At 44.6% G+C, this 19,614-nt stretch overlaps 1 protein-coding gene across 2 annotated transcripts in view; it reads right to left on the bottom strand.

The window, feature by feature from the left end:
* Positions 1-19,614, bottom strand: part of oca2 (oculocutaneous albinism II) — a 690,248-nt gene that overhangs the window by 199,035 nt on the left and 471,599 nt on the right. For both annotated transcript variants that reach the window (XM_072477223.1, XM_072477224.1), the window contains exons 16-18: positions 14,231-14,378; positions 10,339-10,396; positions 8,185-8,293 (exon numbers count right to left, since the gene is read on the bottom strand). In XM_072477223.1, coding sequence (XP_072333324.1) covers positions 8,185-8,293; positions 10,339-10,396; positions 14,231-14,378 — 315 coding nt within the window. The remainder of the gene's footprint in view (positions 1-8,184; positions 8,294-10,338; positions 10,397-14,230; positions 14,379-19,614) is intronic.

Here is a 19,614-nt window from a genome sequence, read left to right on the forward strand (position 1 = left end):
GGTATTCGGTTCCACACCCTCTGTGAAGAAAGGGCCACGGGAGAGACAGAGGAGAAGGAAATGGATGACATGGAGTTCGGTCTGGGGTGAGGAAGTGAGAGTCCAATGCACCGTTATCCAGGGGCGCGATTCAACTTAAAGGGAAGAAACTCCCATAGCGAGCACTTTTAGCCACGTGTTTCCTGGCACTCGACTCGCAGCACCGAGACATAGAGGTTTAGGGCCACCAGAAGAGGGTGTCCTCCTCCTAACCCTCGCGGTGCCAGGTCCGCCACCATCTGGCACAAGTGGCACACAGTCTCCTTGGCGAGCTGGAGTCAACGGTGGCACACACGGCCCGGCACATCTTCGAAGGACAAGTGCTGATGGTATAAACGTTGCCTGCTGTGGCATCAACTTCATACCTCCTCCTCTGTCCGGTGGACATCCGGCAATTGAACCTCACTGGCTGGTCATGCAGGCAGGCTCCTGTCATGCAGGATCTTCCGCAGGCCAGCCCTTGCGCTCTCTCAAACAAACATCCACAACAGCAGCAGCGGCCGGGTAGATAGCTATCCTTGTTGGCCGAGTTCCAAAATCCATTTCTGTGCAAGGGGAGGGGGAGAGATAGAGACTGTCACCAAAGTGAGCAGTCCCTTGACCCTCCAATATCACCAGATTACAGGGTCACCCTGAGTTGCATTGCTGCGCCACCCTCAATGTTTCACGCCCTGCCGCCACCACCCCTACTCCTCCCCCCGGACCATTCATCATTATGTCGTCCACACTGCATCCCTATGTCCATCAGTGACTGACACCCGGTCCTTGATGTGGGGAGTCTCTCTCCTCACTGCCCATCCCTCCCAACTGGGGAACTGCTGGCTGCCACAATGATAGGCTCTGTGGCCTCTGGCCCCCTGTCCTGTTTCTCCCTGATAGGTCCACTGTGGGCGTTCTCATTGAGTGAGCTTTGTGCCTTCCCACCAGAATGGTGGTAACTGGTTGTGTGGTGGAGATGTTCATATTGTGCAGGCAGGCGGTTCAATGCTTAGAGACTGGTGTGTGGGCATGTCCTACAGATGCGGGTATCCGAAGGATTTGAGCATTTGCTGGGAGCTTAGCTGTAGCGTGATGTTGTGAGAGAGGGCGGGTCAGGTTTCCTGGTCCAGTCCGGCGTGAATGGGCTCAAAATGTTTGATATCAAGTGATATCAGACATCAAGTGATCCTTAGGAGTGGGTTAGCTGACTGCCATACCAGCACCCTGAACATGGGGGGAACACTCTGAGTCCACACCCTTGACACCAAGTCGCTCCATCTACTTGCAGAGCTCCAGACATACACTCCAAGCAAGCCAGAATAATAAGAAAACTTTTCTTACCTCCATATTCCCCTTCAAACGCCATGACGCCTGGGCACAGTTGGTAAAGACTCACACCAAACCACGCCAGCGTGACTCCAGGGGTGGGACATATGGGGGTAGGGTGTTATACGTTTTAGTTACCGTTGTATGAAGAGTCAAAATCCTGTTCATTTTCACCAAACACCATTTATTTTACTTCCACAGCCTCTGCACAAAACTCTAACAACACACCACCTGACACAAGGGCCACCTGAAGCCCCTTTACATATCAGTGTCAATCATTGGATACTTAACATTCATGAGACAACTAATTGCAATGTCTCTTAATGCATTACTTAACTCCTAACCCATTACTTAACAGTCTCCCCTTCATTGAAGAAAAAAATAATTAGGTGAAAACAAGATTTAAAGAAACTCAAAAACACACATGCAATTTCCCCCCTTCTTTTTGTTTATCAAATTTTTGGGGGGGAAGAAAGAAAAAGCCACAGAAACAGGTGCCCTTCATTAACAATATCCAAAAGTTACATTTCTGTCAATATCTGAGATATATAAAAGGCCATATCCACCGCCTCTACAAAGCTTAACGTCTCAGCTGCCAAAGTGCTTTCAACCACTTTCCTTATTTCTTAGTTTCCCACACAAGAGGACAACATTTACCGTTGTTCCCCAAGAGGAAAATTATAAAACCTCCTGTGCTTGATTTGCATAGGACACATCACTATAAACTATGAGTTTCAAGTGCCTAAGGTCACCTAAAACCGGGAACCTCAAAACACACTCCTGCATTTTTAGTTTGGCCAAATGCTTTATTTGCTCTTATTATGTCTTCCACTTTGGGATCATTCGTTTTTGTACTCAACTCTAAGACATCAAAACTCACGTCCGATCTAGTCTGTCTACCTAACCTATTCAGTTGCCCAATTAAACTTTGCAGTTGCTCTTTTTCCATCTTTGAAACCTTGCATCTTTTTGTGAAAACCCGGCCATGACTAATTGCTATTGGGCTGATGCATTCCAAATAAGATTGCTGATGTAAAGTTGCCCCTAACTTAGTCTCTCCGATTTCCAGTCCAATATATTTAAATGCACCGGAAGCCTGACTTCCGACCCTGAATTCTTTCCTCAAACCAGAGATTACAAAAGCTTCAAAATCACGAGTCCCACCCCACAAAAATTATTTGACATGCATCATAAAGATGCCAGAAAGGTTCCCGTTATAGTGCCAGTAAAACATTACCGGATCTACTTTCAACTGGTAACAGCCTAACTTTAACAAAACTGACCTTGCCGAAAAATACCAGACTCTAGATGCAACATTTAAACCACATACACATTTGTTCAACTTCCAGAATACCCCTTCTGTGTTCGCTGCTTCTTTAGGAGGGGGGAGAAAAATGTCTCTCTGAAGCTGATGCCCCTGCAAGAAGGCAGCTTTCATATCTATAGATGTGCATTCCCATGCCTTTGTGGCTAAAAGAAGATCTTTAAAATTAACCTTTCCTGCTGTAGGTGAATCTTCACTTAAATCCTGATCTTCTAAGCTTTCTTCAAATCCCCTTGCCACAAGTCTGACCTCTGCCTTATAAGTTCCATCCGGAAGAACCTTTTCCATGCAAATCCATCTGTAGGACAGAGCTCTTTGTCCCCTATCCGGTACTTCCATGTATACCCCAAATTCACTCCAACTATGCAATGCTTGCTGTTTAGCATCTTTGCTAACTTTTTATATAATTTATTGGAAGCCACCAAAATCTCACGTGCATGTGGGCTTCTACTCCTATTAGTATTCATAGTCTTACTCATGTTCCGAGACCTTGATAAACTACGTCCCCTCTCCCGCCTGGTAACTTGTTCTATACTGCGTGATCTTTCCTTTCAAAATTCTCGACCTTTTCCTGCGGACCTGTTCACTAACTGATGTACTATCTGAACTGGCACTGCGTTTCTGTGACCTCCATTTTTGAATTTTGTGTTCCCAATCCATTGTCTTAACTCCATCCCCTGAATGCTGTACATTCAACCAATGTTTACACTTTCCAGTGGCCTTCCCTGCTCTACTAATAACAGTTGCATCTTTCCATTGACTAGACCCTTCAGGCAAGTATGTCACCTTTGTACCAACTTTTGGTAGTTGTCCTTTCGGAAAAATGGCCTTATCCCAGATCTTAAGATCCACAGCCACAATGTCGTTCCCTTCTGCTGTGGTATGTCCTTTCAATAGTTCTCGACCTTTTCCTGCGGACCTGTTCACTATCCAATGTATTATCTGAACTGGCACTGCGTTTCTGTGCCCTCCATTTTTGAACTTTGTTTTCCTAATCCATTGTCTTGACTCCTTCCCCTGAATGCTGTACATTCAACCAATGTTTATACTTTCTAGTGGCCTTCCCTGCTCTACTAATAACAGTTGCATCCTTCCATTGACTAGACCCTTCAGGCAAGTATGTCACTTTTGTACCAACTTTTGGCAGTTGCCCTTTCAGAAAAATGACCTGTTCTAATTCACCAGAAGTGTTGTGTTCCTCCACACAAACCCTGTCGATATCAGTTAATTGGTCCTCATAGTTCTGGAACACATGCGTACCAGATGACTCTGGTTCGTTATCATGTCTGTCTGCTCTGTCTAAATTTGAAAATTTGTAATCTGTACCCATTATCCTTGATGAATGTACCCTAACAGTTTGATTACCATGTTGCAAAATAATTGTTTTGCCATCTATGCCTATGATCTTCCCTGGGCCTTTCCATTCATTAGAATTGTCTCCCTTATAGTATGCCATGCCTCCTCACTGAAAAACGGCATCTGATGGCCGTACGTTATGTCTTAAAGCTCTGCGAATTCTTTCAGAGACTTCTGCTTCCAAAAAAGCTTTTCTACTGCTATGTAATGCATTTAAATGTTCAGCAAAACCAGAGCTAATTGTAGTCCCCCCCCAAGCTGGAGGCTGGTCATCCAAAATGAACGGAATTTTAGGATTTCTACCAAACACTAATTGATCAGGACTATAGCCCCCAACCATCTGCAATGAATTCTTTGCATGTACTGCCCATGCTAAAGCTGAATTTAGCCTGCAATTTGGTCGATCTGCCAACATTTTCCGAAGCATGTCATCGATGACAGCATGATTTATTTCACAGACACCATTATTAAATGGGCTTTCTGTATTCATAACTCTGATATTCATGTTTTCACATATATCCCTAAACTCATCATTAGCAAATTCTCCCCCATTGTGCGTAAGGAATTTTGCCGGTGGACCCATTCCTGTCCCTATCCAGTTTTCCACGATTTGATCCAGAATTACTCTCTTTTCTTTACTTCGTACAATCGTTGATTGACTAAATCTGGTTGTTAAATCTACAAAATGCAAAATAAATATTATATTTGCTTTATCCCAGATCTTAAGGTCCATGGCCACAATGTCGTTAAAATCCCTGGCCAAAGGTAGGGTTACTATCGGTCGTGCTGGTGTCCTGCTGTACTTCCTACAAACTTCACAGCAATCACTAACCTGTTCTATCAATTTAGTATAGACTTCATCCCTTACCCCTGCATCCTTTAATACATTTTTCAGCCTCCGAGGAGACGGATGTGCAAATTGCCTATGCAGTTTTAATACCACAAGCTTTTTATAAGTGAAAGTCCCATTTACAACTGCCATTAACACATCCTTAACCACTCTACTTGAAATATTATTTTTCAGTAATGGAATACAATAGTGTCCCGACTGTGTAAATTATAAGTCCACCGTCTTTCCAAAAACTGTTGCCTTATCATGTTCCATCGACGGTCTGCTCAGAAGCAAAGGTATCTCACTTGATACAACATCCGTGTTAATGAAATGATTCACTCTGGCAATATTGCAAGGGATCACTACTCTTTTCAGCAACTTCAGAGTATTATCATCCCCAAACCTGAAACTTGTGGAACTTTCAAATTCCTTAACCTTGTTACGACATTCAGCATTCAAGGAGTCCAGGTAACATTTTAACCAGTCAATTCCACACACAGTAGATGTGCAGCCACTGTCCAATACAGCACAATTGAAGGATTCTGCAACCAACACCCTCATTACCGGCGTAAAACTGCTTGTTAATAGGACAATGTCTTCTCTCTGAACACTATCTTTTTCCTCTTCTGACTCTTCCGTGTCATGTGTCGCTTCAAACACTCTATCATAACATTTTGGACAGTTGAAAACATAATGGTATTGAGAGTCACATCGATTTATCATGCCCCTTGCATTTCTGGGGTTCATCTTCCAACTCTAAGTTCTAACTGGGTTTCTGTCTTCATCATTTCCTTGTCTCGATCTACTTCTATAGTCTTGGGCCCTGTTCGTAGCCGTACAATTTCGCCATCCTGTTAGGAGTGTATCTTCCATATTCTGCTTTATAGCAGACTGACCTATTTGAGTCATCAGAGCCATCGGAATCGAATGTTTCCCCAGAAACTTCTTTAAAGCTTTTGTCATCTGATCGAATAAGGTATCCTCATCCGTAAACTGAACTCCTGTCAAAACCAGGAGCCTATCCATGTTGCTCACTCTAGCTCAGTCAAGTAATATAAAGGCCAACACAGACTGTGGAAATTCCAGGTTGTGTTTCTGCAGCCTTTTATATAGTCTGCCAAATTCCATTATATAGTCTTCCATGGAGAATTCCTCTATTTTCCGGAACTTATCAAATTCCGACCATGCTTCATACGCACTTAACAAGTCATCTTTCTTGTAAACCTTATCCATATATTGTAAGAGTCTCCAGACCTTCTTCTGAGTCTAACTCTTCCAATTCCAGCTCAGAAAGCACTTTGTTTCGGATTTTACTGTCATAAGGTAGAGAAAGAGCCAATGCCGTACCTTGTTTTCTCTTTCCCAAGGCAGTTACCTTAGTCCACATAACTACTGCACGAAGGAGGTTGAGGGGCGACCTGATAGAGGTATACAAAATTATGAGGGGCATAGACAGAGTGGATAGTCAGAGGCTTTTCCCCAGGGTAGAGGGGTCAATTACTAGGGGGCATAGGTTTAAGGTGAGAGGGGCAAAGTTTAGAGTAGATGTACGGGGCAAGTTTTTTACGCAGAGGGTAGTGGGTGCCTGGAACTCACTACCGGAGGAGGTAGTGGAAGCAGGGACGATAGGGACATTTAAGGGGCATCTTGACAAATATATGAATAGGATGGGAATAGAAGGATACGGACCCAGGAAGTGTAGAAGATTGTAGTTTAGTCGGGCAGTATGGTCGGCACGGGCTTGGAGGGCCGAAGGGCCTGTTCCTGTGCTGTACATTTCTTTGTTCTTTGTTCTTTGTTCTCCATTGGTCGTACGATTCCCTTTCAGAAAATAAGGGGGGATAGTCACATCCATAAGACCATAAGACATAGGAGCGGAAGTAAGGCCATTCGGCCCATCCAGCCATCTTTATCCTCGGTTCAGCAATGTATCTTTTTTTTTCCTTCTCACTCACTCCTTGGTTTGATCAGGAAAAGCTGTATCTTTCAAAACTTCACATGTGCACAACAACCATCGTTATACCATTGTTATACATTTTAGTTACCGTTGTATGAAGAGTCAAAAGTCCTGTTCCTTTTCACCAAACAACATTTATTTCACTTCCACAGCCTCTGCACAAAACTCTTAACAACACACCACCTGACACAAGGGCCGCCTGAAGCCCCTTTACATATCAGTGTCAATCATTGGATACTTAACATAAATGAGACAACTAATTGCAATGTCTCCTAATGCATTACTTAACTCTTAACCCATTACTTAACATGGGGAGCTGGAGAATCGGACTTCCAGACCGTTAAACAAATTCAAATTTATTAAAATCGCCTTTTTGCATGTTCCCGCTGGCACGGGGTGGGTAATACACTTACGACCAACGGCGGCGGAGCAGAGAATGGAACTTCAGGCGGTGCCCCATTCTCCGCTCAATCAGCATTCCCAATCTTCGCGGCGGGGAAGGAATGGAGAATTACGGCCAATGTCTGCAGAAAGGTGCAAATGTTGAATTTCTCTATTTTAAACCTTGCTGAGACTCATGTCAGATCGAGAATTAAATGTTGACTATGTTTTCTTACTGGTTGGAGAACTCAGCATTGATCCAGCTTGCAACCAAGTAGAGTAAATTCAAGTGTGTTCATCAGCTGACAGCTCAGGAAATCTTTGATCCAGCCTCAGGCACTGCAAGGCAATGTGCACTCAAGTTGCCTGTGTTTCCAATATAGTACTGTCCTCCATTGTAGCCCTGTCCCACACGCACATTCAAGAATGGTGCTCACAGCTCATGAATTAATCCAAAGTATATTGATAGAAAAGATTGAAATACAGACAGAAGAACGATGTGGCAGACACATTGCAGCATTGGGTCTGCCAGGTTTGGAAGAAATCTCATTATTGGATTGAGCCGAAATTTTCGGGATGGGGCGGGAAGATAAACTGGCAAAGATCAAGAGGCAGAGATTTGCTAGCCCCTGCCACCGAGAGGAATTTAAAGGGTTAAAGCACGGGGCAGCGCAGCGGCGCAGTGGTTGGCACTGCTGCCTCAGCGCCGAGGACCCAGGTTCGATCCTGGCTCCGGGTCACTGTCCGTGTGGGGTTTGCACATCCTCCCCGTGTCTGCATGGGTCTCACCCCTACAACCCAAATATGTGCAAGTTAGGTGGTTGGCCATGCTAAATTACCCCTTAATTGGGAAAAAAAATAATTGGGTCCTCTAAATGTATTTAAAAAAGAGAAAGGTAGAGTAATGACGGATGTAATGTGCCACATTCACAGGGAGATATCAGATGCGGATCCGACCACCCATGGTGTTGTGAAAAAGGACCTACTTACCGAGATCGAGATGGATTCTGGGGACAAATGAGTTGAGAAAGAACATGAAGATAACGAATCCCAAAACGGTTGAGCATTTCACCAGAAGGGCCTTGTCCATTATCCTGTGCTGCAAAGATCAATACACAAAAAAACCTGCTGAAAAGGATTGCAGCTAACTTCATGAAATCAATGAGACAGAGAAGAGAAATCAAATCACATTATCAAATGTTGCTCTCTGTGCAATGACAGCAAAGTAATTCAGTCACAGGTCCACCCAACAATCAATAATTCTTCGCAGAGTTTTGACAAGCTGAAAATCAATTTTTGATCACTTTAAATACTATTATTTTAATGGCAAGATCCAGAGCAGACTTCTGTCCCCATCTTATGCATGTTGGAAAACACTGCATGATTTCTGATATTACTCAAAGCCATTTTCACAACCTACTTTTCTCTCCAAGAAGTCTCATTACTCCTCAGTTTTCTGTCCTCCAGCGGCCGCACAGCAACATTAACTGGCATGAACAGGTCCAACTGAAATTGTCGTGACCATCCGCTTGGATGCTTCAGAATCTCAGGCGCTGTTCTTTTTTAGCATTGCTTTCTTTCTTGTTTTGACTTCCACTGTTAACTCCGCACCTGATTTCTTAAATGGAGGCAGGATGCTCTGTTTGGCAAATCTCTGAACTTGACAAGCATGGTCTCTGCAGGCATGATTTTCATTCCCAGCAAGGGAGAGGGGAGGTCATGTTCAACGTGGGCATACAGACAGTATGGTCTGGTGGTCATGTACAGGTGGTCATGGAAGCAAGTGCTTTAGAGGGCTGTCTCAGGTCTCTGCCTAGCTTCATGAAAGGCTGATAGGCCCTCACCCCTCACCTCCTATGCCACCAACATATCTATTTATTCCCACCACCGCCTCTTGCAACCTCCATAGCCACTCACCCAGTATCCATTATGGGCAGACCTCAGGATCCATTTGGAGATGAAAAAATAATTTAACAATACTCTCACCCAGACACACTTGACACTGACAAAAAATTAATTCAGGAAGATTTTAAATCCTTTCAAGTAGTCAATGCGCTATAAAGAACAAACTTCCATTCATTAATCACATCAAAGTCAGCTGATCCTTTAATAGCCTCTTAAAGTTCTGTAACAATCCAGTCTTGTGTGTCCAAAAGAATGAGTATTTTCTGCAATGAGAATAACCACAACTTTTTTTGAAATTTTTCACACTCAAAGATAAGTTTCTCCACAAAAACGGGTGGGATTGGATTTGGTGATGAATTTCAAAAATCTCAAAATTGAGCGTAATCCACCTCCAACCCGTCCACTTCCAGATTTTACAGAGACAGAATACGGAGGCTGGAGGCAAGCAACCAGGTCACAAGAGGCGGATTGGTCATTCAAATATGGTAATAAGATCCATGCTTCATATTTAGAGTGCCTTCCAGGTTAACCCTGCCTGGTTGGGTTTCCCAGGCCTTGGGAAATCTGGCAATTGAAGGGAGTTGAAGACTACTTCATGGTGCCTTTCCACCATTGCTTGTGCACTAAAAGGAACAGAAGGTCCCCAGCCAACAAAGCTTACCTTTGTCTCTGTTTACCAATGAATGCGAGATCAGGGAGCTGACCCGCTTTTTGATTTTACATTATTTAAGGTCAAGTTGTTAGACCCTTCAGAGTCTTAGCAATGGAAAATTGTGGGAGATAGATGGTGCCGCAGTTTGAATCTACTGTATTATCTCAAGTCCTGGAAAATGGGCTAGTAGCCAATTGCAATTCACAAGAAAGGTGTATCAGCCTTAATTATTATCTAATCATTATTAGATTTACTCGCAATATTGGATGTCCAAAATTTGGAGGTGCTAATCAACACTTACTATAAATTCACATTATCCAGGCATTAATCACATTTTGGTTTGATGTTTTAAGTCTAATTTGTGATTCTCTTTTTGTTTTAAGACAGTTTCCCTTTAAGGGGCTGTCCCTTTAATTTGTCCCTCAGTTTATTTGATTTAGTTTACTTGGTTACTTGTGTTGATCAAAATAGTTGGACTTCTTGAAAGATAACAAACAGGGGTTCCTCAGACCAGTTTGAAGTCACGATATACGACAAATGGACGTTTATATTCTGAGAGAAAGGTTTGAAGTTCAAACCGCTCTTACCGTTTTTTGCAGTTCCTGGATGTTAGTTTCCCAGTTTTTGTTGTCATGTGAAATTTGTCTAAAGCATGTAAAATTATAGTTACAAAAGGAGATCAATGCATTCAAATGTTGCAGCAATTAATTCAAATTCAAAGAAAACCATGAAAAGCAGACAGGGTTTGCAAGAACATTGTATTCTGCTGTGTTCCACAAATTAAACAAACTCTCGTCAAGGATTTCACACTTAACACTCAAAGGATGTTGACTCCAGAACGAGATGTGTTCACGCTTTTTGGTGATGAAAGTCAATCAAGAGAGGATTTGAGCATGTTTTGCAGTTTTACTTCTCTACCTACCCTTCCTTCGTTTCAAGAAAGGCAGGAAACATCACATCAAGGACATAGGTTTAATAATTCAGAGTTACAATGGTATATATCACAGTTCCGTGTAGATGTAAATCACAACTGCAGTGAGATGTGGGCAACTCAAAGGTTAGTCTGCAAGGATGAGCCACACTGCTCTTTCTGCTCGTCTCTATCCAAACCAAATTAAGGACAGCAAGTATGTTGGAGGGTGGGGAATTTATTCCATGGCACTGACGCCACAATCTCACCCTAAAATATTTAATAAGACAGACTGAATAATCTCCCCAGGTTCACCCATGGCCAAGCAATGGCTTAAAGTCCACCAGTCTGACCTTCTGCTGGAAGACATCCGAAGAGGAAAACCCCATCTCATGTTTGTGTTTGCTCTACTTCAGATAAGAGGGCTGGACAGCTGGTTTGTGATGCAGAGCGATGGCATCAACGAGGGTTCAATGCCCGTACATGCTGAGGTTATTCATTAAGTTTTCAATTTTCCCCCTCGCCTGAGGTGTGGTGACCTCAGGTTAATTCCTCGGGGAAAGGAGCCTATGGTCATTTGGGACTATGCCGACTTTACTTCATTGATCAATACATAATATCTATGCCCGTTGTGATTATTTGCAATGCCTACCTTAGAACCATAGAATTCCTACCGTGCAGAAGGAGGCCATTCAGCCCATCGTGTCTGCACCTACCCTCTGAAAGAGCACCCTACCTAGGCTCACTCACCAGCCTTATCCCCTTAACCCTCTATACATCTTTGGACACTAAGGGGCAATTTAGCATGGCCAATCCACCTGACCTGCAAATCTTTGGACTTCTTTGGGCTAGTGTTGGTTAACCTTTTCTATTGACCAATATCTTTTACTTCATGATGTGAAATACCAGCAAAATAACTCCACACACCTTCTCCTTGCAAGCTCGACCATCGAAAAGGACAAGACTAGCAAAGTTGTGGAAACGTTGGACGGAATCTTCTGCTCCTGCTGCTGGCAGGCTTGGCGGAGGGAAGAGCATCTACTTAGGGAAGAAGGTGGCGTTACGGAACCTCCATGACCTTCTCATCTCCACCTGCCACCAATTGAGGCCATTAAGTAGCCAATTAAGACCACGTAAGGGTCTCATCCCACGAGTGCTGGTATTAACCTAGCTCCTGGAGTGGTTGTCATTGCACAAGGAGGTCGGGGATAAATGTTCCAGGTGATATTCTTCCCCTTATGAGAACTGGCATTATCGTCCAGGTTCATTGGAGATGTGGGTGAGAAATATCTCTAGCTGGCTATCATGTTATGTGTGGCATTTTCTTGCCATGCCAACCTCATGAATTCCTGTTTACAACACCCTTGTGCCTACTGAAACCCTTATCTACTCTTTCACCACAATAAGGATTGATTCCGGTGATATTTCCTCGAGTGGCCCACTTTCCACCATCGGCAACAAACTTGGCTAATCCAGAGCTCGATGTTCTGAGCATTTTCCCCATATTAAGTCCCACATCAAGGTTACCAGCTGGATTAATCATCTTAAAACTGCCCTCAGTAGATGTATTAAACAACTGAGGTTGATAAAGGATTTGAAGCCAATGCAAACTAGGATGGGGACCAGCTCTCATCCCTCTGAATGATGGAGCAAATCAGAGGAGCCGAATTGCCTAGTCATGTCCCTGTGTTCCTAAACATCAACTTCCCAAAGCTTCGCTGTCTCCCTTTGAACCAGTAGCATTTCAAGACTCTCAATCTCATTTCAGCCTCCTCCCTGACCTAGTCTGCCTTTTCCTGAGAAGCCTTTTCCAGTCATCAGTCTCAGCCTCCAGCTTTTCACTTTGCTTGTACCCTCCTGTTCTGCCTTCAGAGGCCGATGTTTCAGCTGCTATGAACCTGCTCTCTGTGACTCTTTCTCCAAAACTTTTTTATTTCCCTCCTTCATTGTAGGCTTTCTCCTTACTTTAGTCCTTATTCGGGTATGGACAGCAGCTGGTCAATGTGCCCAGCCAGTTTACATTACTTTTTGTCTTGCCTGGGACAATATTGAATTCTTTACCCGTCAGTCTGGCCTCAATAAAACTCGAGCTGGATTTGTAGGTATAGTATTATTTATTTTAACCAACTTGTAAGTCTGACTCGCTTCACCGAGATCCAGAACACAAGTTGTCTCCTGGGGTCTCCAGAACCGAGTGAGGCCGGAGACAAAGAGATCTCTGCAAATACATTCAAATGGCATCAGGTTTCACGTACAAGATGCCAATAGGTCATCCTATACCCCTCCTGACCTGGCCATACATCCTGATTGGCTCACTTCACATTCCTTAACCCTGGGCCTCTTGTTACCCAGCATCCTTTTCCCCATCCTTGTTGCCATGCTTTCTGAATTCCTTTGTCCTTTGTGAACTCACTACTATTAGACTGGCCCACATCTACATTACTGTAACTAATATTTGAACTAACTATTTTATATCACATTCGTCACCTGCACAGAATGTACTCAGAAATTATGGTTATTTGTCCTTAAGTCTACAAGGGTTGGAATTCTCTGGCTGTTCCCGCCAGCAGCGCACCCCAGCAAGCATGTTTCCTGGCAGCATGGGGTGGCTTCAATGAGAAATTCCATTGACAAGCGGCGGGGGTAAAGAATGCGAGCGATACACCAGCGAGAACACATGTCTGGGGATGTGGAGATTACAGCCCAGATTAGCTTTAAAATGCACATCAGACAACCAACGAATAGCGAGTCATTTTAGACTTCGCGCTGGTAAGTTTAACATCTCACTCCTACCCTGCCAATGAAGTCAAATCAACAATAGATTAGTGACATCAGGGAATGAGCAGACTAAAGGATGTGGGCATCCACATTGCAGCAAGTGAATAGGAGACAGAGAAGGAACATTGGATTGCATAAAGCAATGAGCTCTGGCCCAAGGTCACAAAAGGTAAGGTCAGGATTTTCTGGGGTGTCTCTCCCAGTGCCCAGTTGGCAGCCTGCACTAGCAGATTGTCCATGCCCCATCAAGCGAAGCTGCTACCAGCCTTTGAACCACAGATTTGGACGATTTAATGCATTCAGGAGAAGCAGGCCCAGGAGAAACACTGTTCAAATTGAAAAACAGTTTGACGTTTGTGCTGTCTAACATAATTAATTGTATCCAGGAGAGCCCCTGACTTGAATCAATAAGCAGACCTCGATGTCACTCTTGAACGGCAGTAATGTCAGCTGGCATGTGCCAACTCTTCTTCCTCGCTACCATATAGGTGAGATGGTGAGAATTAAATCAGCGTGAAACATGGCACAACTAACAGGCGTTGGGACGATTGCAATGGGAAATGAAGTGAAGAAGCTGGGTATGGAGTCTCAATCAGTTGTATTTAAACATAAATCAGCAAGTCTTCCAAAAGGTCACTTACAGCTGGTAGACATGCTGAAGTTAGAAAGAGTCCCTTTGGGAACCCCGCTTAAAGGTAACAGCTCAAGCATTACACGGGCTATAATTTAATGGCAATTCTACAACCTCACCAACAAAGCTTAAACAGCGGAGAGCAAAAAAAAACACGAACCGTTGAAAGGTCCTCAGTTTTTTCCTGAGCACGTTCTCTAGATTGAGAACCTTTTGCATTAGCAGGCACTTCACTGTGGTCTCCTCTCGGCTGGCAGGGTTAATGCGCTGAGCTGTGAGTCTCCAAACGTGAATCTCATGTTTCAGCTCTGGGGTGGGGAAGGAAGAACACAGTGAGGAGGTTAAATAGACAGACACAGCACAAAAACATAGCAGAACAAATAGACAGTCACGAGAGATGGCAAAGTCATTTATATCCCAACATTTGTCTTCCGCTAATACACTGGCAGAAAAGAGCTCGAGATTCAAAGGTTTTCCAGGGGCTCTAATCTGTGCAACTCTTTGCCTCCTTCATTCTCTCCCCCACCCCACCCCACTTCTTCCAATCTGCAATCCTAATTGGCAAGTTTAACATCAGCCAATTACTATATTTTAATAATAACCTTTACTAGTGTCACAAGTAGGCTTACATTAAAACTGCAATGAAGTTATTGTGAAAAGCCCCTAGTCGCCACACTCCGGCGCCAGTTCAGGTACACGGAGGGAGAATTCAGAATGTCCAATTCACTGAACAAACACGTCTTTCGGGGCTTGTGGGAGGAATCTGGAGCACCCGGAGGAAACCCACGCAGACAAGGAGACAACATGCAGACTCCACATTGACAGTGATTCAAGCCAGGAATCGAACCCCCGTCCCTGGCACGGTGAAGCAACTGTGCTAACCACTGTGCTACCGTGCCACCTATTAACTAGAGTCTTTCCTCACAGTCGTTACATGCTTTGCTCTTCACAGAGACTTTGAAATGGAAAGGTTCGTTGTAAGAGTCCAACAGTTCAGCACATCAAATTTGCACATTATTATTCTCATTTCGTAGAACTTAAATATAATTTCAAAATCATGGCCGGGATTCTCCGACCCCTCGAGGCGTAATCGCGCCTGGTGCGGGGGTGGAGAATGGAGCCTCGGACCCGCGATGCCTTTGTGCGATTCTCTGGCGACCGGAGAACCGGCGGCAGATGCGCGCGTGCGGTCAACGCGGCGGCAGTCGGGTGCCGTTGAAAGAGGGGGCCTCTTTCGATTCTCCACGGTCAACTAGCCAAGTTCCCACCGGCGTGGTTCAGGTATGGTTTAAGCTTGGCGTCGCGGCTGCGGTGGCCGTCCTGGTGGGGGGCAGGGGGGTCAAGTGTCCGGGGGGGGGCCTCCACAACGGCCAGGTGTAGCCATCTGGGATGGCCAATTCCCGATTACAAAATGGATACTTCGCAAAGATTGCAGGGAAAATGGACAATGCTGAGAAAACAAGCAGATTCAGAGCTTGTCTGTATATTGGAACCGCAGCTCCCAGACAGGACCAAAACTGTAGGCCCATTAGCATACTAATGGCCCATCTCCGGGAACAAAAGAATAACATTTGAGTAACCGATACTAAGGCAGACACCTCAGCACCAGAGGAGACCGAAACAAAGAGGAGACTAGGACACGCCCAGCCATCAGGGCACCCACCCCTTTATTGGATGAAATCAATAGGAATGATCAAGAAACGGACCAATTGATTGGGGCCAAGTTCACGGCCCGCCCAAAAGAGCACGAAGCCCCTTTGGGTATAAGAAGGAGCCCCCAAGAGAGAATCGTTCTCTTGGACATGGCTCTCACAGCGGAGAGACCCGTCCACCAGCTGCACCAGAAGCAAGTAAGTGCAAGGTCAATCCTCGCTACCAGACCGACGACCTTGGCTGTTTCCCCTCTACCACTTCGACCCCAGCAGCCTCAGAACCGAACAACGGCCATTGTTCCTCTGACTGAGAGGGCGCCCGAAGCTAAGTATAGGCTTTAGCAGTAGTGATAGTTTAATCTGTAGTATTTGTTAGCCGTTTTAGTTACTGTGATATGAAGAGTCTAAAGTTCTTGTTCGTTTTCACCAAACACCATTTATTTCACTTCCACAGCCTCTGCACAAAACTCTGAAAAACACACCACCTGCCAAAGGCCACCTGAAGCCCCTTTACATATCAGTGTCAATTAATGGATACTTAACATAAATGAGACAACTAATTGCAATGTCTCTTAACCCATTACTTAACAGTCTCCCCTTCCTTAGAGAAAAAAAATAATTAGGTGAAAACAAAATTTCAAGAAACTCAAAAACACACACATGATTTTCCCCCGTTTTTTTTTTGGTTTGGACGAGAAAGAAAAAGAAAACACTCACAGAAACAAGCGCCCTTCATTAACAATATCCCAAAGTTTCTGTGAACTCGCCCCTCTTTTCGTAAGACAGTCTGACAGTTGATAGCTCCTGTCAACCCATTTAATTTTTGTGATTTCCCTTCTGTCCAACATCTGCTTCAAACTTGCAATGTCTATCCGTAACCTCTTTTCATTGACAATTTTTGTAGGGTGCACATTTTCCCACAGGGATTTATTGTCAATGTGACAGTCAATAGGTAACCCAAATCCCCTAATCCCAAAATCTCTGTCAATATAATGCTTATATAAAAGGCCATATCCACCGCCTCTACAAGGCTTAACGTCTCAGCAGCCAAAGTGCTTTTTACTACTCTCCTTATTTTCTTTCTTTCCCACACAAGCGGGCAACATTTACCATTGTTCTCCAAAAGGAAAATTATAAAACCTCCTGCGCTTGAAACCCCATCACATAAATTTGCGTAGGACGCATCACTATAAACTATGAGTTTCAAGCGCTTAAGGTCACCTAAAACCGGGAACTTCAAAACACACTCCTGCATTTTTAGTTTGGCCAACGCTTTATTTGCTCTTATTATGTCTTCCACTTTGGGATCATTCATTTTTGTACTCAACTCTAAGACATCAAAACTCATGTCCGGTCTAGTCTGTCTACCTAACCAGTTCAGTTGCCCAATTAAACTTCGCAGTTGCTCTTTTTCTATCTTTGAAACCATTGCGTCTTTTTGTGAAACTCGGCCACGACTAATTGCTATTGGGGTGATGCTTTCCAAATAAGATTGCTGACATAAAGTTGCCCCTAACTTAGTCTGTCCAATTTCCAGTCCAATATATTTAAATGCACCGGAAGCCTGACCTCCAACCCTGAATTCTTTCCTCAAACCAGAGATTACAATAGCTTCAAAATCACTAGTCCCACCCCACAAAAAATCATCGACATGCATCATAAAAATGCCAGAAAGATTTCCTTTATAGTGCCAGTAAAACATTGCAGGATCTGCTTTCAACTGGCAACAGCCTAACTTTAACAAAACTGACCTTACCGAAAAATACCAGTGTTGCTCGTTTTAGCCTTAGTTTAATTGCTCTTATTCTGTCACCTTTGCTCTTGAGTGGCCAGGTATCTTTCTGATACCACCATGTGGTTCAAGTCCGAGTAATGATTAATAATCCAACACACCGCTTAGTAAGAGTTAAATCAACGCTCATTTATTATATACAGCAATTAATACTTATACATTAATTCTACTTCTAAGCTACTTCCTACAACTAACAGGCCAATACTTAACTTTGGAAATGGCCCACCAGGTCAGGGAAATGAATAGCCTTTCGTATGGGTTCTGAGCCTGCGGGATTCAAAGCTGGTACAGGTCGATAGTCAGGAGTGCTTATCTCGTAGCGAGCATTGGAGTAAGACTTACGTTTCTCGCGGCTGTTGCAGAGGGTCTGCAGAAGGCTCTCGAAGGGTGCGGAGAGGAGAAGAAGGGTCGATTTGAACTTGGCCACTATTCTTACAGTCCCCAGGGGCTTCCCACCTCTCGGGGCGGACCTTGTACCTGGTTCCAAGTGATTGGACTTGGTTCCACAAAACTCTGAAAAACACACCACCTGCCAAAGGCCACCTGAAGCCCCTTTATATATCAGTGTCAATTAATGGATACTTAACATAAATGAGACAACTAATTGCAATGTCTCTTAACCCATTACTTAACAGTATTTGTGCATGAGTAGATATTACTGTGTGTGTAAATAAATAGTATTGACTTTGAACTAGCTAACTGATGTATTGACTCTTTGATCAGTATTCAGGTTTGAAGCTTGTGGCGGTATCGAAAGATACCTGGCGACTCTGGAGCAACCATAATTAGGATTAAGGAAGGCGACCATATTGACCGCCATATTCAGAGCCAACCAAAGAGAACAACACAGGCCTGCAATCGGGAGCCACCAATCGGCGGGCGCGCACGTTCTGGAGGGGGGGGCCAACCTTCTTCTGCGCCGACCCGATGTGTGGGCCCGCCATGTTATGCGGAACTGGCGCCGCAGGCGGCCGCTGCGCGCATGCGCGGTCCCACGGCCGGAAGTGGTGGGCCCCGTATCAGCAGCAGGAGATGCGCGGTGCATGCCAGGTCCCTGCAAGCCCCCTTCAAAACGGAGAATCACCCCGGACTTTTTAGAAAAAGTCCAGAGTGATTCGCGCCCGTTTTCTGGGTGCGGACATGGAGACATAGCCCCATTCTTGGCGAATCCCGGCCTATGAATCTCAGGGGTCTTGCTAGAATAGATAGGGAGCAACCATTTCCACTGCAGTGAAGTCCATATTTAATGGTGGGATAGATAGGAATTTTCTTTATTTAGTCTGTTGCTATTCTCAGCCTCAACCTCAAGAAGACTCAAGGCTTTTACCAACTCGCCCCAGCGTAAGATTTGGTCTCTCCTTTCATCAAGATCAATGCAGACACCGGACCAAACGTGGAACATTTCCCATCCCTGGGGAGCCATCTCTCCTCTAAGGCTGACATCAACGTGGAGTTACAACATTGTACAAAATCCAAAAGTGCTTTCTTCAGATGCCTAAGGACGAGAGTCTTTGATGGCCACAACATCCACGCTGACACCAATATCTTTGTGTACAAGGCGGTCATCATCCCAACTCTTCTAGACGGCTCAGAAACTTGGACTTCACATAAGCTCCACCTCAAGGTCCTGGAGAGCACCATCAACGCGATCTAAGATGGATTCTTTGCATCAGCTGGGAGGACAGGCGTGCTAACATCAGTGTCCTTGGGGGAGCCAAGGGCACCAGCATCCAGGCCATGATCATCCAAATCCGCTGGGCCGGCTCTTTACTTAGGATGTCAGAGTCCCAACTGCCAAAGCAAATCTTCTTTACCCAGTTCAAGGAAGGTTTCTGAACAAGAGGAGAACAAAGGACACCCTGAAGGTTTACCTCAAGAAATGCAACATAGACATCAACGCCTGGGAGACGCTTGCTCTGAAGAGACCTACTTAGAGGAACCTCCTGATTGAAAGGTCACAATTCTTAGAGGGCACTGGACAGCAAGAGGGGACCCAGGAAAGAAGGCTGAGAAAGGAATACCAGCGATCTACAGTCGAAGGATCGATCACACCTCCCAGGAACACCTGCCGAGCGTGCGGCGAAGATGCAGCTCTAGTAT

Source organism: Scyliorhinus torazame, chromosome 15 (genome assembly GCF_047496885.1).
Source record: "Scyliorhinus torazame isolate Kashiwa2021f chromosome 15, sScyTor2.1, whole genome shotgun sequence".
Classification (NCBI taxonomy): domain Eukaryota; kingdom Metazoa; phylum Chordata; class Chondrichthyes; order Carcharhiniformes; family Scyliorhinidae; genus Scyliorhinus; species Scyliorhinus torazame.